Raw genomic sequence first — 22,897 nt, forward strand, 5'->3', positions numbered from 1 at the left:
TTTTGTTGTCTATAGTGGAGGTGGATGACATATTGCTAAATGGGAACCGAGGTGGCAGCTGCCAATGCTTTCAGGTTGCTGTCTTCATCTAGAGTCCTTGGCTTTCCACTCAATGAGATACGTTATACTCAGAGGACAGGAGAAATGCTGGTGTGTCCTTAAATTCCAAATAGTCATTTATGGTCTCTCACAGCTCAGACATGAGTCTTTTGTTTGGCTCAGGTCAGGGTCAAAGTGCTAAGAGCTGCCCCTGCCCTGGACGAGAAACTGCTGACGGTTTGGAGCCTCACAGGAAACTCCTCCACTTCATTCTCAGGCCAGCACCAGCCTAGGAGGGGTCCAAATCAGTCCCTGAGCACAGTTCAGTGCGATCTCCATGGTGAGGTTTCTTCTTGGCCCAGCCTTCTCCTCTCAGTCCTCTGAACACTTCAGCAGGTCCAAGTAAGGGCACATGGGCCCTGTAACCCAGCCTTTCTGGCCTGTGCTGTGACCACAACTTGAATTGATGAGTGAAACTCAATTAAGAGAATGTGAAGCAGGAAAGGGCTGTGGTGTAGGTGGGATGCCTGCTTTCCTGTTTACAGCTGAATTTACACTAAACCACCCTGTACCTCATTCCTTGGAAAGGGAGGGATTATGAGAAACAAGAAAATTTAACGGTCTTGTGATATGCTGAGATATACAAGGAAATTGTCCTTTAGTCCCTTGTTAAATATTTATTTACAGCATATCTCAGTAGTAATAAAGCACTTAAGAACATATCTTTATGGGAGGATTGGAATGAAGAAAAACTGTAAAGCTAAAACCGAAAGGAGGAAATGCAGATAACAGCAGAAACTGTGTAAACGAACCTGAAAATCTCAGACATAGGGCAACTGACTGACAGTCCCAGATGGACCCAGGAGCCTCTGAATTCTTCCCTCGGTTCCTGTTGGAAGCAGCCTCTTCTTCTGCCCCTGGCATCATGGAAGGGCTGGAATTCAGGGGGTTTCCAAGCAACCTTGTGGGGTTTGGAGGGAGGGGAATAAAAAGCCTTGGAAGATGAGTCAGGAAGGGAGCAGAGGGTGTCCTGAGAGCAACAGAAAACTGTGGGAGAAAGACCCCTGCTTCTCTGCCTCTGCCTTCTTGGCTATTGATTCCACATGGTAAATGGAGCTGCTGTCTGTCTCTGTCTGTAACTGTGCATCATTCTGATGACCTGGGGACAGACAGCATGGGAGCAGAGGGCCCATAGTGATGCTGCTCCTTCACACCAGACCCCTCAGGCCAAGAGTCCCAGGACTGGTCTCTGCATATGGTCTTCCATGAGGACCCTGAGCAGTGTCACAGGTTTATCACCACAACCACCCAACATCTGAGAAGTGTGGGTATGCGGTCAGGGCTCAGGGTTCTTACTGGTGGGAGAGTCTTGGACTTGTTCTCATGGGCAAGGCCCAGATATTGGCGTGTGATGTAGTTCCTTGGGCGACATCCGACCTGGATGATCTGACACTTCCCCATCTTCTCATCTGTAGAGATACCGGGGTCAGAGGGGTGATGGTTTGTCCAAAGCCATAGACCCAATAGTGGCAGAAACAGAACCACACACCTTTCCTGACCATATTTCACGTGTTAATGGGAGACACCAGCGCTGATGTGCTATGATGACAGTCTGCTCTGAAGCTCATGGGACAAAGCAAGTGTCATTGGGCTAATAGAAGGGGACACCCTGTCAGACAGGTTAGCCATCCTGTGCTGTGGCTGAGGCAGGTGGTTCCTGTGTATTAAATGCATGAGAGCTCATTTTGTCTTATTTTGTAAGGGGAAATGCCTGCTCCTAAATTTATTGGTGAGACAGAATATTTTATAGGTTTCAAGTATAAAATTCTATGATATGCCCTATGTATGTTACATTGTGTGCCCACCCCTCCAAGTGTAGTCTTCTGCCTTCACCATATATTGGACCCTCTTTTCCATTTACTCCCCACCCACACCCTTCCCTTTTGTGACCACCATACTGTTATCTGTGTCTGTGAGTTTTTGTAAACCTATTCTTTTGTGTGAATTTGTTGTTTTCTGGGAGGGCACGGTCGACTCTTGCTGGTGGGCCTGGAGTGAGCTCTCAGGCAGAGGTGGTCTCAGGACCTGCTGGGCTCACACCCGCTGGCACTCTGCCCGTTCCCTTTAAGAGTCCAGCAGCCCTTCATTTCCTCTGTGTCTGTCAAAAAGAAGCAAGGCTTTGCTTCTGTCTAGGTGTTGTATTAACCGTTGACAACTGAAAAGTTCTGCGGTCAAGGGCCTGAGTTCAGAGAGGGCAAAAGTAAAGAGGGTGGGGTGGGGCAGCTCTAGGGTGTGGAGTCTGGGCACTGAGAAGTTGCTGAGAAACAGGGTCAGGCAGAGATTCAAGGCCTTTCTGAGGAAGCCAGCACTTCACCCTTCCACGCCCTCATGGTCCTTCTGGTCCAAATGTGGAGGGGGGGGTGGGGCAGCTGCTCTCTAAACCCTGGCTCCTGCAGAAGGGAAAATCTCTAGGGTGTAGAGATGATGGAAGGTGAGGAAGGCAGGAGAAGAGCTGGAGGATGGAGTGAGGTGTTGTGTGAGATTCCAGGGCTGCTGAAACACAGCACCACACACTGAGCAGCTTGAGGCCACAGAAACTTATGGTCCCATAGTTCTAGGGGTCCAGCATCAAAAGGTCGGCAGAGCCCCACTCTCTCTGACGGTGCTGGAGATGATCCTCCCTTGCTGGCTCCCAGCTCCTCCCGGCTCCTGGCAGTCCTTGGAGGTTCTAGCCTGGTGGATGCATCCCTCTGATTTCTTGCCTTTTGCATTTTACAAGGTAAAACCAGTCTACACCCCTGACACTCTGCTTGGAAACCTCCTCAGCTAAAGACTCAAGTTCATCACCTACAAGCTCTTCTTTCCACCCAGCAGCACAACACAACTCAGCAACTTCTCCCAACTGTGTATCAGTGTCAATTTTCCTCCTGTGTCCAGTAACACAGTCCTCACTTTGATCTGAGATCTCACCTTTAATATTCAAATTCCCAGCAACAGTCTCTTCAAGGCAATGTAGGCCTTTCTGTCAGATGCCTGCTCAGAATTCTCCCAGTGTCTGTCCATGGCCTAATTCCACAACCACTTCCACATTTTAATGATTGTTTACAGCAGCACCACACTTGCTGGTACCAACACCAACCCTATGAAGCAAATATCTTTTTACAAGATTAGGAAAGTGACTGCAAAGAGTTTAACTTATCCACATGGGGCCGACTGAAATCCATCTCCCCAGTATAGCCATGTCCTAATCCTCAGAACCTGTGAGGGTTACCTTAATGCAGATGTGATTAAACGAATGAATTTGAGATGAGATTATACCAGTATTTCTGAATGGGTCCCTGAGGTAATTACATGGCCATTGGAAGAGGGAGGCAAGAAGGTAAAAGGAGGAAGGCAATGTGATGATGGCAGGAGAGCCTGGAGTGATGGGGTCACAACTAAAATAATCTGGAAGCTTCCAGAAGCTGGAAGAGGCAAGACCTGGATTCTCTCCTGGATCCTCCTGAATGACTAGCGCTGATGATACTTTTATTTAACTCTATAAGACTAATTTCAGGCTCCTGATCTTCAGAACTCTAAGAGAATTAATTTGTATTGTCTCAGGCCACTAAATTTTTGGTAATTTGTTATGGCAGCAAGAGTAACTGAAATACCAAGGTTAATTGTTTGTTTGTAGAAGAGTCAGGACAGTGTCAGGAACCGTTCTTTTTACCTCCTGGTATTATTTCTGCATTGTCGTAATAAGTTTGTGCTTTGAATTTCTACAGATCTTAGGAGCAGGAAAGCCCGAAGGTCTGCCAGCAGACTCTGATTGAAGTTAAATAAGTGTGTTTTAATAACCCCCAATGTTTTTAAAAATCCATAAATATCCACATTGCTCTGTGTGTATGAGGTAAAGAACCAAGAGGAAAAAGAAATGAAGGGAAAATGTCAAAAAGGAAGCCGTGTCTTTCTCAACATCCATCCTCTTGCTTCTGACTATGTGCAGGACCAGCATCCTGGAAGGGTTAGAGCAGCTTCACGGACTTGCAGGTGGGGACCAGCAGCAGAGAGACAGGTGGCTCACAGCAGAGCTGGAAGTGGAAAGGAGTTCTTACTGACAAGGAGCATGGCCAGGTGAACAGTGCAGGAGAGAGACGAGGCATCTCTCCTCCTATCACAAGTCTTCTAGAGGGAGGTCACTCTTACCTTAGGGTTCAGAGGTGGGAGCTGGGTTCTAGATGCTCCTCATGGTCAATGGCCTCAAGGCTGTTACCACTCAAGACCTGCATCCTAGTCCCTGTAGCACCTGTGGATTCTGTCTCAGCCACCTTCTTCCCTTTAGGAAACTGTACAGTGTACCTGACCTTAATACCTGGAGATGCAATTAGTTCACCAGGAAATCATCCATGGCAGCTTCTGGCAGGACAGGTTTCATTCAAGGGATGTGGAGAGTGAAGTGAGACTCAACAGTGGTGGAGATAGTCTGAGCAGGAGATGAGGTTCTGGCTCAGCTCTTGATTCACATATATGCAGCCTGTCAAGGTAGCTTCCTGTGTATGTGAGCTGTAGGGCTGCTCAGGACCCTGTTTTTAGAGGGTCCCTCGTGTGGTTTAATGGTTTGTAATGCCCTCTGATAATTCTTCATGAATTTAAAGAAAAAGGGCCTGTTTTTTTTTGTTTTTTATTTTAGTGCCAGACCTTGTAAATTACATAGCTCATCCTGTACTGTGTGTTTATTGAAGTTGAAAAACTGTTACCTCACAACCTTGAAGGTGATCCAAGTCATTAACACCAATAATTCGTTCAATGATATGATTATCAACACCATCATTTCCAAACCTAGCTGCTTCCCTCCATGGGTAGCCACCCTATTGTCCACTACTTCCTGCCACATCTGGTCCTCTTAGTACCTACCCTCAAGCTTAAGCATGGACTTATCCAATTTCTCAATCTAGTGAACCAAAATGTATAATAAAAAACTCAGTATTTTATGGTGATGCAACAGACAACTAGAATATCTTTTCCACCGTGGGAGTTTTAACAGCCTGCCTCTCACCTTAACACAATTTCCAGAGCCTGTTGGATGCATCCACTGGTGAATCTAGGATAAGCTGCCTCTGTCTGGGCCTGACCTGGGAGAAGGTGGGAAGGTTAGTAGAAAAAGTTGCATCTACTCCCCAGGTGCATATTTACTGCTCAGGTCATGCAGACTTTCAGTCTTGCAAGAACCATATGAAAAATCCTGAGAGGCTATGTGATCATTGGAAGACTTTTTTCCAGGACTCGTGTTCCTTTTTTTCACTTGGCTTCCAATGGTTTAGACCCTTTGGCTTTGTACCAAAGTCTTGTTAATTTCTGAAGGAGTAACTTGAGACCCTCCTGAAAGACTAGACTCAAAACCCATATTGTACAATCACTAGCAAGCACCTGAGGATCCACCAAAACTGTCATTATTTGCAAATGACATGGTATTGTACACAGCAGATTCCACCAAAAAATTACTTGAACTGATAAATGAATTCAGTAAAGTAGCAGGACACAGAAGAGATATCCAGAAATCAGTTGCATTTTTATATACCAATAATAATGAACTATCAGAAAGGGAAACTGAAAAAGGAATCCTATTCACAATTGCTTCAAAAAGAATAAAATACCTAGGAATAACTTTAACCAAGGGTATAAATTATCTGTGCCCAAAAAATTATATGACACTGAAGAAACAAATTGAGGAACATATAAGTAAGTGGAGGCCTATATAATATTCATGGATAGAAAGAATTAACATCATTAAAATGTCCATACTACCCAAAGCAATCTACATATTCAATGCAATTCCTATCAAGATACCAATGCCATATTTCACAGAACTAGAACAAATATTTCAAAAATGTATATGGAACCATTAAAGTCCCTGCAAACAACAGTAATCTTGAGAAAGAAGAATAAAGTTGGAGGAATCACTCTACATGATATCAAACTATAGCACAAGGCTATGGTAATCAAAACAGCATTGTACTGGCATATAGATCAATGGAACAGAAGAGAAAGCACAGAAATAAACCTACACCTATATGGCCAATTAATATTTGACAAAAGAGGCAAGAATATACAATGGGCGAAAGACAGTTTATTCAATAAACAGCTTTGAGAAAATTGAACAGATACATGCAAAAAAAACAACACAGAAACTAGACCACCTTCTTACACCACATACAAGAATAAACTCAAAATGAACTAAAGACTTAAATGTAAGACTCAAAACCATAAAATGATTAGAAGAAGACATAGGCAGTAAAACCTCAAACATTTCTCTTAGTAGTATTTTTTCTGGTATATCTCCCCAGGCAAGGGAAACAAAAGAAACAGTAAACAAATGGGACTACACCAAACTAAAGAGATTTTGCCCAGCAATAGAAACTGTCAACAAAATCAAAAGACAATCCACTGAATGGGAGAACATATTGGCTGATACATCTGACAAAGGTTTAATATCCAAAATTTATAAAGAATTTATAAAACTCAACACCAAAAAAGCAAATAATCCAATTACATAATCAGCTAAAGACCTGAATAGACAGTTCTCCGAAGAGGACATACAGATGGCAGGGAGACCTATGAAAAAGTGCTCAAAAGTCACTAATCATCAGAGAGATGCAAATTAAAACCACAATGAGGTATCACCTCACACCTGTCAGAATGGCTCCATCAATAAATCAACAAACAACAAGTGCTGGTGAGGGTGTGGAGAAAGGGAACCCTAGTACACTGCTGGTGGGAATGCAGACGGGTGCGGCCACTATGGAAAACAGTGTGGAGGTTCCTCAAAAAATTAAAAATGGAGCTGCCTTTTGACCCAGTGATCCCACTTCTAGGAATGTATCCTAAGAATTCTGAAACACCAATCAGACAGAATATGCACCCCGATGTTCATAGCAGCATTACTTACAATAGCTAAGATCTGGAAACAGCCCAAGTGCCCATCAGATGAGTAGATAAAAAAGCTGTGGGACATTCACACCGTGGAGTACTATGCAGCTATAAAGAAGAAGGATTGCGCACCCTTTGGGACAGCATGGATGGAACCGGAGATGTTAAGCGAAATAAGCCCTTCGGAGAAAGACAAGCACCACATGATCTCACTCATATGTGGAATATAATGAACAAAATAAACTGATGAAAAAACAGATCCAACTCCTGGTGCCATTTTCTCTGCTGACACTCTGACGTCCCCAGTCTGATTCTCAAAATGTGCTCTCAGGAATTTGGAGCAGATATTACGAGAGGTCTAACCGTTTTTTCCTCAGGGTCAATAGCATTTCTCTAGTGATTTTCTTTTTCACACACTCTGATTCTGACCTTTTCACCTTTGTCCCCTCTACAGTGCCCGGCATGTAAAATGGGACCAACAAATGTGCGGGAGGCGAATGGTGACTCTGACTTTCCCATACCCCTCTATGTACGAGGTTCCTAGTTACCAGACTGCTGACCGTTGTCTGAATTTTCTTATTTTAAAACAGCCGTGATCCACTAGTCCATCTAGCAAAGCGTTCTTTCAGACTGTGGCTAAAAGGACAACTCCCCCCTGAGTTCAAGGTTAGACCCTATGATCTCACTTATGTAAACTTGGTGCTGCAATGCTATAAATCAATTTCATGTTAAATAATCAATATAAAACAGCACCAGCACCTATAAGAGCTTCCTTGATTTGCAAACATACCAATCAAACTATGAGAATTGACCAACACAATGTGGGAGCCTAAGCCCATTGTGTTCTCTCCATCTCCCTTTGCAATGCAATTGTTCCATGTTCATTGCTCCAGCCTTAAGTGTGCGATCAGCTGACAAATAGAGGAACTATAGCCCTCCTCCACCTGCCACCAGAGTAAACCCAGTCCCCCTAACCAGCATCACTGTTAATGATAAGATTTTAGATGCCCTAAAATTAAAATAAAAGCACATTAGCTCACTTCTTAAAAGGTAACTGCCAATGTAATTACACAAGAAAAAGCAATAAAAAGTATATATTTGGAAATAGGGGAATAAAGTATCATTACTTGTTACCAAGTCTATGATCAACCTAAAAACCGCAAGATTATCAAAAGGAAATAACACTATATTTTTGAAATACTAAAATAGGTAAATTGGATGGCTTTTAAATCAATGCATTAAAATTTATTTATTCCTTCATACAAAATAAGAGCTCTTTAGAAAACAGGGTGAAAGGAAAAATTCTCATTTAGGAAAAGCAATATTCACAGGAATAAACTCAGCAAGAAATGTGTGTATCTCCAGGAAGAAGGACCTAAACCTCTAATAAAGGGCATAGATGCTGCCAGACCTTGTCCCAAGTGTCCTATTATTTTACTCTCACCAGCAATGTTCTGGTTGCTCCCAGCCTCACTTGCTGTCTTTTTATTTTCCCTGCAGCTTTACTGAGGTATGATTGACCAAAATAAAACCACTGTATATATTTAGAGTGTACAATGCAATGATTTGATACATGGGTACTTTGTGATGATCACCATCGGGTTAATTAACACACCCATCACCTCACATAATTATCTTATTTCTGTGTGTGGGAACCCTTAGGGCCGGCTGTCTTAGCAAAGTCCAAGCGCACACTACAGTATTACAACCGCAGTCACCATCTGTATCAACATTTATCTCGTCTTTTGATACTAGTCATCGAACAGGGTTTTTTAATAAACCAAAAGTATTTTTTGGTATTCAGAAAAGCAATGTTTTAAGGTTTTTGTATTTAAAAAAAATTTTTTTTAATAAGTGCTTCGTGAATTTTGCATAGGATATAGGAAATTGAGGAGCTTTGGGTTTGATGTATAGTGCATTATTTTTGTTTTGCGTATTAAAATTAGGAAATAGGACCTTGTTAGTACTTTGACACAGAAGGTTGTGTTTTTAGGAATAGATTACTGACAGTAAGCAGGAGTGGGCCATATTGGATTGTCCTTTAAACACATTTATGAGACTGCCCAGTAAAGGACTTGGAGGGATTCAAAAGAAGGGGATAACAGCGTGGAACAGGAGTGGCGCTCATCGACATCCGCGGCTCCCCTGCACGTCCCCAGCCCCCTGACAGTGAGGTCAGGGCTCTGTGATTCTTCCTCATGGATGGCTGAGGACAGAAAGCAGCAGGGTCACTGCTAGTCTGGGAATTCACAGGTCATCTCAGTGTCCTAGTCTCTCTCCCCTGCTGTGATGATTGTCATGTAAGCAAGAAAAAAAGCCCATTGGAAGGATTTCCACTTGAACTCTTTGAAGTGATCTTCCTGAGTATACACACCCCAGAGTTTTATTGGAGACACTACCTAGACAGTTGACCCCGAGAGGTGTATCCCCTGAAATGACAGAAGTGGACAGGAAAGAAAAGCAGGTGTGCCAGGGAAGCCACAAGTGAGTTACTACACAGCCTTGGGGTGGGCAGCGACCGTTACTCTCCAGCTGACTCGGCCAACACAGCTTTTCTCAGGCTTCCCCTTCTGTCCCTGTCTCCCCCTGTACTGTCCCCTAAAAGTGGTGTCCCCTAACACATGTTCTCTCTCCTCCCTCAGGTGACTGCCTCTAGAACAGTCACGGCCACCAGGTAAATGAGGTTTGAGTACCTTCTCAGGGCGCCTTGCGCTTAGGCACACTTGTGCCTGTGAGGACACAGCCCCAGTGGGGAGAAATCCAATGGACCTGCGTCCCCAGGGTCCCTGCCTTTCTTTCCTCTCCAGTTGACATTATTTTCTCTATTGACGAGAAAAGACAGTTGGGCCACGTGATAGCAAATAACTCCCGATTCATTTCCCACTTGGACAGTTTGTTTCGCTTACGTGGCGTAAGGGAGCATTTCAGACAGACACGGAAGAGGCTCGTTTGCAGCGAGGAAATTGGGCGGAGGTGACAGAGAGGAAGGAGACAGACTACGGTTTCTGTTTCGTTTCTTTTTCTCTTGATGCTGAACTGGCAAGTCCCAGGTTTGAACGCGGAGCCATCTATCTGTGTTTGATGAGCCGACCAGGTAAGCCCACGTTGGAAAGCTCTGCAGTGTTGGTTTCTAGTTCCCAGGCTGTGCTGGGAAACAAATTTTAAGAATGAATTCACCCTCTTTTAAGGGAAACGACTTAGAGCGACTGCCTTTGGCTGAGCCAGTTCACAGGAAATGTAAACTTCGTGTGACTTAGTTTACACGTTTCTGGCAAAGAGGCTCCTTAGCATAAAGACAATAAATGGCACTCACCGGGAGGAACGTGGGCGCGTTAATGTGTGGCCTGAGTTTTCTGTGCCTTGTCGCTTTGGATATGCTGCCAGATTCAAACAAGAGACTCACCAGGTGACTCCAGGCAAGTGACTTGGTTTCTCTGTAAATTACCGACTAATTCTGTCTCCATCCACCTTGTCTGCTACGTGTAAACAGATGACGCATGGCTGTGAGCCTGCTCTAGGAACATAAGGGTCTTTCAGATTCAGAACTAAAAGATAATGGGGTGGTGTTGCTGTTTCACTGCCCTCTGGTCTCTGTCCCTCAGGAGCCGCAATGGACCAAAGTGAATGCAGTGGCTCGGGTAAGAAAGTGACTTCCGGTGTGTGTTCCTCTTTGCATATTCTGTGTCCATTTTTTATAAAAACCAAGCTATCCTCTCTACGCAGAGTACAAGCTATGACTGTTTGTTCATTAGAAAGAATCATTTTACGCTGCTCATTCCATATTTCCCTGTTCCAGCCATCTCTTTGGTGGAACAGGGAAATATGGAATGAGCAGTGTAAAATGCTCAGCCAAGGTCAGGGTACTTAACCCACCTGGAGGTGGAATCCACAATTTGGCTCCACATCTCTGATCCTTGGAAAATTGGTCTTTCAGAGGCCAGAACAGAGTGATTCAGGCAAGCCTTGCATGACGGAATCTGTTTCTAAATCCATCTCATCCCCAACTCCCCTAGTATGTTTTCCTAGGATCCAACATGGCAATATGCTATGGTCTTAGAGAAATCCAGGTGTTGAAAGCCCACGATTAATTTGTTTTATTTGATGAGTTAGTTACCTTCTATTTCACAAATACAATGTTTTGTGAGGGTACCTTTTCCCATAATGTGAGACTAACTCCTGATCATTAAAAATATTCCATTGGATGGTCCGTATAGTAATAACACATAAACTTGCTCCCAACAGAACCATATATGAAGAACCACCCCACCAGAGGATCAGAGCTGAGAATCATCCTGGTGGGCAAAACAGGGACAGGCAAAAGTGCCACAGGGAACAGCATCCTGGGGAAGCGAGCATTTGCGTCCCAGCTGTGCGTCCAGACCTTCACTAAGACCTGCAGTGAAAGTCGGGGGAGCTGGGGCGAGAGAGAGATGGTCATTATTGACACGCCAGATATGTTTTCCGGGAAGGACCACTCTGGTCCCCTGTACACAGAGGTGCAGAAGTGTTACCTGCTCTCGGCCCCAGGGCCCCATGTGCTACTCCTGGTGATGCAGCTGGGCCGGTTCACCACTGAGGACCAGCAGGCTGCACAGAGGGTCAAGGAGATCTTTGGAGAGGATGCCATGAGACACACCATTGTCCTCTTCACCCACAAAGAAGACCTCGATGGAGACTCCTTGATGGAGTACATCCATGACTCCGCAAATAAAGCCCTGGGCAAGCTGGTGGCAGCGTGTGGGGGGCGAGCCTGTGGCTTTAATAACCAAGCGAAAGGGAGTGATCGGGATGACCAAGTGAAGGAGCTAATGGACTTGATTGAGGGCCTGGTGATGGAGAGAAGGGGTGAGCACTATACCAATGAGCTGTACAGCCTAGTGAGTGGGTCAGTTTGTGGGCCTGAGCAGTCAGAGGAAAGGTCAAAGGATTTCAAAGGGAGTCTTATAAGGTACATGGAAATTCAGAGATGGCGCACAACCATGGCCAAAGAAAATTGCCTAAAAAGAGGTCTAATCAAAATATTACTATGTATTCTCATTTGTATTCAGTTGTTTGTCAAATTGCTATTTCTGTTATTTTATGTATTGTTCAGAATATGCCATTTTTTTTACTGCTTACTCTATAGTATATGCAATTTGTTCTGTAGCTTATGGTTACTTCTCTTCAGAAAATTAATGATAATTCCTGGGAAGACCATTGGTGTGGAAGGCAAGACTCCTAGACGACAGTTATAGATCAGTAATTATCATCACTGTGCTAAGTGGGTGAACCTCAGGGCCTTCTCTGTAAAATGTACGCCTGACACCAGTAAATATTTGAGATTCTGTGAAGATCAAAATCTTTTGAAAGCTGTAAACATAAAATTCCTTCCATTTGCAAATGTCTGAAGTCTATTTTGTGTCCCTCAAAACTCCTTTTCTTCTTTAAAATAATATGGGCAATACAATATAATAAAATAACAATGATATAAGTAAGCTGTCAAGTTCCTGAGGTCACGTGTCTTTAATCCCGTTCTGTGGTTTTATCCTCAGAAGATGGTAAATTGACACATGGCTCATTTCAACAGTGAAACCAGTTTTACCCACAAACCACACACAGACACACTCACACATCTGATGTCAGTCAAAGGACTCAGAGTGTGGGGAGACTGAACGGTCACAGGCCTGAGAGCACAAGCTCACAGATCGCTGTCCTCCAGGTTCCGAAGACTCCGCACAGGCCCTACAAAAGCCCAGGCTGAGGCTCGTCCTTGTGGGGAAGACAGGGGAAGGAGAGAGCGCCACAGGGAACAGCATCCTGGGCCACAGGCACTTCCTCTCCAGACTCTCAGCCACCTCAGTGACCAGAACCTGCGAGGTTCTGCGAGGTGGGGAACCACAAGTGGGACAGGTGGCACGCAGAAGTCGTGGACAAACCAGGCCTTTTTAGCTCTCAAGTCCCCAAGGCACACCCGGGCTGGGAGAAGCAGCCCACTGTTACCTGCTGTCTGTGCCTAGCCCCCATGTGCTGCTCCTGGTGACTCAGATGGGCCGCTTCACTGAGCAGGACCAGCAGGCGGTGAGGGCACTCAAGGACCTGTTTGTGGACAGCGTGGTGGTGGAGCCTATGGCCCTGCTGTTCATAAGCCAGGAGGACTTGCTGCAGGAGTTCGTGCCAACACGGACCACTGCGGGCTGCTTTGGGAACTGGTGGCCCAGTGGGGGCGGGGTATGCAACTGCCTTCAATAACCTGGTGATGGGCAGGGTGCGGGAAGACCAGGTGCGGGAGCTGCTGGCACTGGTGGAGCACCTGGTGTAGGACCAGGCGGGTCTCCCTAGTCCCACCACGTGTACCTCCTGGCCCTGGTGCTGGCCTGCATGAACCCCATAGAGTGGCAGCACCTGGTGACCAAAACCTGTTGAGGGGTGCCCGTAGGAGTCAAGGGGGCTCGAGCTGCAGGACAGGCTGGGCAGTAGATGGCATGCTGCTAGGCACCTTTGCCCTGTCCTGCCTGCTACTTGCTAGTCTCTGGCCTGGGCCGAGACCAGGACCCATAGTTAGGTTTAAAAAGGCAGGTCACCTGCCCTAGCCCATGTGGCTCAGCTGGTTAGAGTGTCCTCCTCTGCACTCAAAGTGGATTCCATTCCGTCAGGACACATACCCAGATTGGGGGCTCCAATGCAGGTCCAGGCACCTATGGGAAGCAACCAATGGATATTTCTCTCCCTCTCCCTTTCTCTCTTTCTGGAATCAATGGAAAACATGCTTGGGCAAGAAAGGACAGTGGAGCTGAGCAGAAACTAAAACTTCATTCCACAGGAAACCTGGAGTTTCAAGCAGAGTTTTAATGACACAGAAAACTAAACACTATCAACTCTGCAAAGGCCCCAAGTTCACTTTTTAAGTTTTTAAGTCTCCATTTTGATTATAGGTACACAGTTTCAAAATAAATATCTCTAACTTTAAAACATACTTAAAACGTTTTAGTGGTCTCCATGCATTCATTCTCTCTTGAAAAATAGTGAAATGGCTGGTAGTTTCTAGTAAAAAACAGATTCGTGGCAAAAGGAAAACAATTTTTATTTTGAGCTTTTTTTTTTTTAATTTAGACACTGTCATAATCCACTGGGGCTTCTTTAAAAACACACACACACACACACACACACACACACACACACACACACACAAAACACCACCTTGTTCATAAGGTGGCTTATGAACAAGAGAAATGAGTTTTTCACATTCTGGAGGTTGGAGTCCAGATCAGGACCAGGTTGCCCCATAGTAAGGTTCCAGTGAGGGCTCTACTGGGCTTGCAGACTAACAACTTGCCACTGTGTCCTCACAGACGGGAAGGGACCAGTCAGCTCTCTTTATGAGGTCACTGATCTCGATCATGAGGGACCTCTCAGTGGTACACCTCCTAATACCATCCTCTTGGGCATTAGGTTTTCAACGTTTGAATTTTGGGTGGACACAAACATTCAGACCACAGTGGACACTGACCCACCTTAATATATTTCTAGTTCTCACAAAGGGTAGGACCTCCCTTTGTGATCCTTATAGATTTTTAACCTACCCCATCATTCTTTTAACCTTGTTTCTGTAAATAATAACCTGTTAACTAACATGTGACTGCAGAAAAACAGCCTTAAGAATTCTAGCGCCCAGCTGGGCATGGCTCAGTGGTTGAGCATTGACCTAGGATCCAAGAGGTCGAGGTTCGATTCCCGGTCAGGGCCCATGCCTGGGTTGCAGGCTCGATCCCCAGTCAGGGGCATGCCAGAGGCAGCCGATCAATGACTCTCTCATCATTGATGTTTCTGTCTCTCTCTCCCTCCCTTCCTCTCTCTGAAATCAATAAAGATATATTTTAAAAAAATAAAAACTAAAAGAATTCTAGAAACTAATTTCAAAAGAAGCAATGACCTTCAGTCATTCAGCTCTGGCAGATGCATTGACCTTCAACCAATTATCTGAACAGACTGTGTTGGCTTGCACTTAGTGCCCTCAATGGAGAACTCTCAATCCTCTCCTTTGGATTCCTTTGTTCTGGTTGGGGTTTTTTTTCCTTCAGTCTCCCTCCTTATAAAAACCTCCGCCCATGTCCCATTGGTAAGATGGTCTTTGGGACGAGAGTCCCTCATCATTTCAGGCTGCCTGCTCTTGAATAAATCACTTTTCCTTACACCAGCACCTGTCCAGTACTGGCTATCAAAGCAACAGGTAGCTGAACCTGAGTTCAGTACCTGATTTTTATTACAATCTATGAAGGAGATGCCAAGGTCATATACTGCCCACCCTCTCATGATACCTGGTCCCATTTTGGAGAAGATGTGTAGAATTTACTTTTAGAAAGGAATCTGCCTCCATTCTCCATCCTACCACCTTTGCCTGCTCCAAGATTGACATGCACCACATTCTGGCAGGTCTGCGATGCTTCCCCCAGTCTTTTCTTAGGCTTTATTCAGTCTTGTTAATATTTTGTCTGTGACTCATTTCAGCATCTCCATCAATATCCTTTCTGACGTTCCCAGGACATTTTGTTATTTGCTCATATCTGCCTAAAAGCCCATTCCAATGTGGGACACACGTCTCCCCTGCTACCAGACCCATCTTGTAACCCACCTAAACAGTCCTTTAACATTATTTCTGTAAATGTTGACCTACAAATTAAATGTGACTGTAGGTAAACAGCCTCTTTGCTTAAGAATTCTAGAAACTAACTTCAAAAGAAGCAGACTCTGACCTTCAAACATTCTGGCTCTGGGATAATTGCTGATCGAAGCTGCCAAGAGTTTCTTATCTCAGGGACACTCCCCATGATCCCTCTCACGGCATCAGTGGACTATAAATGTTTTATTGGAAGAAGGAAATGGTCATTGGGAGAGTTTATAAGCTCCAAGACTTGGTAAAGTTGAACAGGTGTGCACACTGGGAATCCTCTATTTTCACCATTTTGGATTTATGGCATTTGGACCTTGTAGAGACATTTTTGGTATTGGTTGGTATGAGATAAGATTCTAAAGACTTGCCCTGGCTGGTGTGCTCAGTGGTTAGAAGGTTGGCCTGTGCACTGAAGGGTCTCGGGTTCAATTCCTGGTTAAGGGCACATACCAGAGTTGCAGGTTCGATCTCCAGCCCCCATCAGGGCACTTGCAGAAGTCAACCAATTGATGTCTCTCTCATATCAATGCTTCTTTCTCTTCCCCCCCCCCTTCCCACTCCCCCTTCCAGTTTCTCTAAAAATCAATTGAAAAAATATCCTTGGGTGAGGATTTTTTAAAAAGACTAGGTGAAGTCAAACAGGTGTGCACACCAGGAATGCTCTGTCTCCGCCATTTGGGTTTTGTCCCATTTGTCGCATTCATGGTATCAGTCGGTGTGAGTTAAGATTCTAAGACCAGAGGATTTGGTTTGAGAGTAGTTGTTTGTTTGAACTTTATCTTTGTTTTAGATATTGGTTTTTGGTTCCACCAGAGAATCCATTCGGCCATATTTTAGTTGAATGGTTGACTGTTCGAGTTCTGAAACGTTCAAAAAAACAAGGGATCAACAGTCAACAGCTAGGCCTCAGGATCTTGCCCTCAGCGGAAGCCATGTGGCATGTTTGACTTCCGAGGCATATTCAAAAACCAAAGCTTTTATTTCTGGGTTTGCAGTGTTCATAAACCGAAATGTTCGTCAATGGAGACGTTCGAAAACCAAGGTACCACTGTATTCCAAAAAACTCAAGATGATGCAAGACTTCCAAGCTCTTTTTTCAAGTCTAGCATTATCCTAATCCCCAAACCAGATAAAGATACTACAAAGAAAGAAAATTACAGGCCAACATCCTGGATGAAGATAGATGCTAAAATCCTCAACTAAATATTAGCAAACAGGATTCAGCAATACATTAAAAATATCATACATCACAACCAGATGGGATTTATTCCAGGGATGCAAGGATGGTTCAATATTTGCAAATTAATAAACCTGATACACCACATAAACAAATGAAGAATAAAAATCATATGGTCTTATAAATAGACGCAGAAAAAGCATTCAACAAAATCCAGCACCCATTTTTGATGAAAAGTCTCAACAAAGGGGAAATAGAGGGTTCATACCGCAATGTAATAAAGGCCATATATGAGAAACTTACAGCCAGCATCATACTCAATGGACAAAAACTAAAAGCATTTTCCTTAAGATCAGTAAGAAGACAGGAATATTCACTTTCGCCACTCTTATTCAACATCGTACTGGAAGTGCTAGCCACAGTGATCAGACAAGAAGAAAACATAAAAGGCATACAAGTTGGAAGGAAGGAAGTAAAGTTGTCATTATTTACAGAAAACATGATGTTGTACATAGAAGACCCTAATGAATCCACAAAAAAACTGCCAGATTTAATAAATAAATTCAGCAAAGTAGCAGGATACAAAATTAACAACTGGAAATCAATGGCATTTTTATACATCAATAATGAACTCTCAGAAAGAGAAACTAAAAAAACAATCCCATTTACCATTGCAACAAAGAAATTAGGAAACAGGAATGAACTTAACCAAGGAGGTAAAAGACCTGTACTCAGAAAACTACAGGATGTCAGAAAAAGAGATAGAGGAAGATATAAACAAGTGGAAGAAAATACCATGGTCATGGGTAGGAAGAATTAACATCATTAAAATGTCTGTACTACCCGAAGTAATCTAGAGATTCAATGCAATCCCTATTAAAATACCAACAGCATATTTCACAGATCTAGAACCAATACTCCAAAAATTTTTATGGAACCAAAAAAAGACTCCCAATAGCTGCAGCAATCTTGAGAAAGAAGAACAAAGTTGGAGGGATCACAATACCAAATATCAAATTATACAACAAAACCACTATAATCAGAACAACCTGGTACTGGTACAGCAACAGACATATCGATCAATGGAACACAACAGAGAACTCAGAAATCGACCCAAGCCATTACACTCAATTAATATTTGACAAAGGAGGCAAGAGCATACAATGGAGTAAAGACAGTCTCTTCAATAAATTGTGTCGGGAAAAATGGGCAGGTACATGCAAAAAATATATAACTAGACCACCAGTTTACACCATACACAAGAATAAACTCAAAATGGATAAAAGATTTAAATGTAAGACATGAAACCATAAAAATCCTAGAAGAAACCATAGGCGACAAAATCTCAAACATCTCTCATAACAGTATTTGCCAATACATCTCCTAGGGCAAGAGAAACAAAGGAGAAAATAAACAAATGGGGCTATATCAAAATAAAATAAAAATAATATCAATTCTTCACAAACTCTACCATGATGCCAGTATTGGCCTGATACCGAACCAGAAAAAGACATCACAATAAAAGAAAACTACAGATAGATATCTCCTTTACATGTGGATGAAAAAAACTCTCAACAAAATACTAAAAAAAATTAAAAATCCACTAACATATAAAAAGGAGTACATACTGTGACCAAGTAGAATTTATCCCAGTAACGCAATATTGGTTTAAGATTCAGAAATCAGTTAGTGCAATAAACCATATCAATAGAATAAAGAAGAAAAAATACATGATAATCTCACTAGATATAGAAAAAGCACTTGACAAAATTGAACACCCTTTCACAATAAAAACATTCAACAATCTAGGAAGAGAAAGAAACTTCCACAACCTTCTAAAAGGAATCTATGAAAATCCCACAGCTAGTACCATACTTAATGATGACAGACTGAAAGCTTTCCTGCTAAGATCAGTGATAAAACAAAGATACCTGCTCTTGTCACTTTATTTCAACTTTGCACAGGAGGTTCTAACTAGGGCAATTAGGCAACAATAGACTGTTCAAAAACGAGAATGGATCGACATCCATAAGTCAGTCCATGTGATACAGCACATTAACAATATATGCCCAGTCGGGTGTGGCTCAGCGGTTGAGCGTCAACCTAGGATCCAGGAGATCGGGGTTCAATTCCCAGTCAGGGCATATGCCCGGGTTGCGGGCTGCAGCCAATCAATGATTTTCTCATCATTGATGTTTCTGTCTTTCTCTCTCCCTCTCCCTTCCTCTCCTGAAATCAATAAAGATATATTTTAAAAAAACAAACAAAAAAAAAACAATATAAAAGATACAGGTGAGGCGAGATTAACCAAAAAATTTATATGCATACATGCATAACCCATGGACACAGACAATAATGTGGTGAAGGCCTGGGGGGGGGGGGGGTACAGGGTTGAATGGATCAATGGGGGAAAAAGAGGATATCTGTAATATTTTCAACAATAAAGATAAATTTTAAAGATAAAAAATAAATAAAAGATAAAAATCACTTTTAAAATGATCTCAAAGGATAAAGAAAAATCATTTGACAAAATCCAACATCTTTTCATGATAATAACTCTTAACAAACTAGGTACAAAAATATATACCTCAACATATTAAATACCATATATGACAAGCCCGCAGCCAAGATTACACTCAACAGTAAGAAGCTAAAGCTTTTTCTCCAAGATCAGGAAAAATATAAGGATGCCCACTCTTACTACTTTTATTCAATATAGTACTAGAAGCCCTAGCCAGAGTAATTAGGCATTTAAAAAAAAAAAAAGCATCCAAACCAGAAAGGAAAAAGTAAAATTGTCTCTCTTTGCAAATGACATGATCTTATACGCAGAAAATCCTAGACTACACACACACACACACACAAGACTGTGAGAAATAGTAAGAAAATTCAGTAAATTTGCAGGACACAAATCAATATAAAAATATAAAAAATCAGTTCCATTTTTATACACTAACAATGTTTTCTCAGAAAGAGAAATTAAGAAAATAATCCCATTTACAATAACAAGATAAACAATAAAATAAAATTCCTAGGAGTAAATTTAACCAAGGAGTTGAAAGAACTGTATATTGAAAACTATAAGACACTGATGAAAGAATTGAAGACACAAATAAATGGAAAGCTATTTTGTATTTATGGATTGGAAGAATTATTATTTTTCAAATGTCCATACTACTCAAATCTATCTACAGATTCAATTCAATTCCTTTCAAAATTGCAATGACATTTTTCACAGAAATAGAAAAAAAATCCTAAATTTCTTATAGAAACACAAAAGGTCCTGAATAGCTAAAGCAGTGTTAAGAAAGAATAACCAAGATTGAGGCATCACACATCCTGATTTCAAACTATATATAAAAACTGTAATACTCAAAACAGTATGGTGTTGGCATTGAAACAGACTTATATGTCAATGGAACAAAACAGAGCCCCCAGAAGTAAATGGTCAATTAATTTAAGACAAATGAGTCAAGAATATACGATGGAAAAAAGGATAGTCTCTTCCATAAATGGTGTTAGGGAAACTGGATAGCCACCTGCAAAAGAATTAGGCTGGACTCCTATGTGACACTGTACACAAAAATCAATTCCAAATGGATTAAAACTTGAACATATGACTGAGACCATAAGATTCCTAGAAGAAAACAAAGGGAGTAAGCTCCTTTCTTGGCAATGATTGTTTGGACTTGACACCCAAAGCTAGGACACAAAAGCAAAAATAAATAAGTGGGACTATGTCAAATAAAAAGCTTTGGCAGGGAAAGAAACAAGATGGCGGCACAGGTAACAGCTGCGCCGGCCGCCTCCCACAACCACATCAAAATTACAACTGAAACACAGAACCACCCTCACCCAGAGCCTCCTGAAATCCGGCTGAACAGAAGCCTTACAACCAGGGAACTGAGGAAGCACCGAGACTGGTGGGAGGGGCGGAGACGCAGGCGGATTGGGCCTGAATCGCGGAAAAACAGCCTCGGGCCCACACCCGGTACCTCGGTTGAAACCGGGGAGAGAATCTCGGTGGTGGGGGTTTCCCGGTGGAGTGAAGGGTCCCAGCCCCACATTGGGCCCCCAACCCAGAGCTCCAGGACTGGGAAGAGACGTCCCCAGAACTTTGGGCTATGAAACCAGCGGGGACTGTCGCTGAGGGTCCTGGAGGCTGTGGGAGCCCCAACAGCTCCTCTTAAGGGCCGACGCACGAACTTACTCAGATGCGCTCCCTCTGAGCCCAGCACGGGGCAGCAGCTGGAAAGGACCTGGGACACTTGGGGAGGAACTAACCTGCCTGGAATCGGGACAAGAGGCAGAGGGGTGGCTTCCTCCCAGGCAGAAGGGCTGGCAGAGGCCATGGCTCCTTTGGCGAGTCCTCCCCACACAGCCGGCAGGCAGGCGTCATATTTGAATCGCCAGCACCTGACTCACACCTTTGGCCCCACCCCGTGATTCCCGGAGGCCCCGCCCCTCCCCACCTGCAGCTCATCCAGGCCATTTCCAGGGGCTTTTCTGTGCAAGTGGCCTCTCGAACCTCAGGCTTAGGACTTTCCTAAAATCTCTCAAACAAGCAGCAGCGGGCCCCATAGGGCTTGAAAAGTGGCCCCAGGCCTGACACTAGCTGCAGTCTGAATTGGCTCATAGCTTGGCCTCTCCTGGACACCTCCAAGCCCAGCACAAGGAGCAGCCAACTACGGTTTGCTGTGTAGCTCATGCTGGGTGGCCCTGGGCAAGGCACTGGCACAGGCTGACTTTGCACCTCCAGGGAGGCCCCAGAGACAGTGCACCTGGTGGTCAGACTCGACCACACTGGATTACAACCCTACCACACCCACGAGTGACACACTCAAGGGGCGCACTTGGTGAACACCAAAGCCTCACTGAAGTAAATGCTGCTCCATAGTGGTGTCTCCAGCACAGCAGCTCTCTGGCCATAGTTGCAGCTGATCCTCACAGCTGATTGGCCTGGGGGTCAGTTCCTCCCAGTGACACGAACAGCAACCAAGGCTCAACTACAATAGGACAGTGCACACAGCCCACACAGGGGAGCACCAAGAAGGCCCAGCTCAGGTGACTGGGGAGGCTGAGCCACTGGACCCTACAGGACACCTACTACACAAAGCCACTCTACCAATTCCAGGAGACATAGCAGCTCTGCCTAATACATAGAAACAAACACCAGGAAACAGCCAAAATGCGGAGGCAAAGAAACATGTCACAAAGGAAAGAACAGAAGAAATCTCTAGAAGAGGAAGTAAATGAAATAGATCCAAGCAAGCTAACAATACAGAGTTCAGAATTTTGTTTATAAGGATGCTCAAGGATATTAGTAAGAGTATGATGAAAATAATTGAGAATATTGATAACATAATAAAGTACCAATTTGGAGTGAAGGCTACATGAACTGAAAGGAAGAATAATTGACAGGCAATCAACAGTAGAGGAAGCTGAGAATCAAATCAGCAATTTGGAACATGAAGAAACAAAAAACACCCAACAAGAAGAGCAAAAAGAAAAAAGAATCCAGAAATATGAAGATAGCATAAGGAGCCTCTGGGACAACTTCAAGAGGCCCAACATTCTTATTATTGGGGTGACAGAAGGAGAAGAAAGAGAAGAAGAAATTGAAAACCTATCTGAAAAAATAATGACAGAAAACTTCCCCTCCCTGGGGAAAGAAATCGACTTACAAGTCCAGGAAGCACAGAGGGTCCCAAACAAGAGGAACCCAAAGAGGCCCACAGCAAGACACATCATAATTAAAATGCCAAAGGTTAAAGACAAAGAGAGAATCTTAAAAGCAGCAAGAGAAAAGCAGTTAGTTACCTACAAGGGAGCTCCCATGTGACTGTCAGCTGATTTCTCAACAGAAGCTTTGCAGGCCAGAAGGGAGTGGCAAGAAATATTCAAAGTGATGGAAAACATAGAACTACAACCAAGATTGCTCTACCCAGCAAAGCTATCATTTAGAATTGAAGGTCAGATAAAGAGCTTCTCAGACAAGGAAAAGCTAGAGTTCATCACCACCAGACCAGCACTATAGGAAAAGTTGAAGGATAATAAATACTATATAATATCACATTTTTATGCGAAGTTTTAAAAATCCAAACTTAAAGATATGGAGAGCAGAG

The 22,897-nt window shown here is 43.4% G+C and overlaps 1 protein-coding gene and 1 pseudogene across 2 annotated transcripts; both read left to right on the forward strand.

The window, feature by feature from the left end:
• Positions 1-9,969: 9,969 nt before the first annotated feature.
• GIMAP2 (GTPase, IMAP family member 2) lies at positions 9,970-12,414 on the forward strand. The gene is made up of 3 exons (XM_081147481.1): positions 9,970-10,042; positions 10,551-10,586; positions 11,191-12,414. Exons 1-3 carry the CDS (start codon positions 10,030-10,032, stop codon positions 12,180-12,182), a joined length of 1,041 nt encoding a protein of 346 aa, XP_081003607.1. The 5' UTR covers positions 9,970-10,029; the 3' UTR covers positions 12,183-12,414.
• An 83-nt stretch (positions 12,415-12,497) lies between these two features.
• LOC308562019 (GTPase IMAP family member 1 pseudogene) lies at positions 12,498-13,309 on the forward strand (annotated as a pseudogene). The gene is made up of 2 exons: positions 12,498-12,513; positions 12,647-13,309. The product of its transcript is annotated as a GTPase IMAP family member 1 pseudogene (transcript).
• Positions 13,310-22,897: the final 9,588 nt, after the last annotated feature.

The sequence above is a fragment of the Miniopterus schreibersii genome, assembly GCF_964146895.1.
Source record: "Miniopterus schreibersii genome assembly, chromosome: 9".
NCBI lineage: Eukaryota > Metazoa > Chordata > Mammalia > Chiroptera > Miniopteridae > Miniopterus > Miniopterus schreibersii.

Bases quoted from the DNA above. Each gene is read 5' to 3' on its own strand.
- GIMAP2 (XM_081147481.1), top strand. The intron at 10,587-11,190 runs GTAAGAAAGTGA...TGCTCCCAACAG, and splicing joins AAGTGAATGCAGTGGCTCGG to AACCATATATGAAGAACCAC.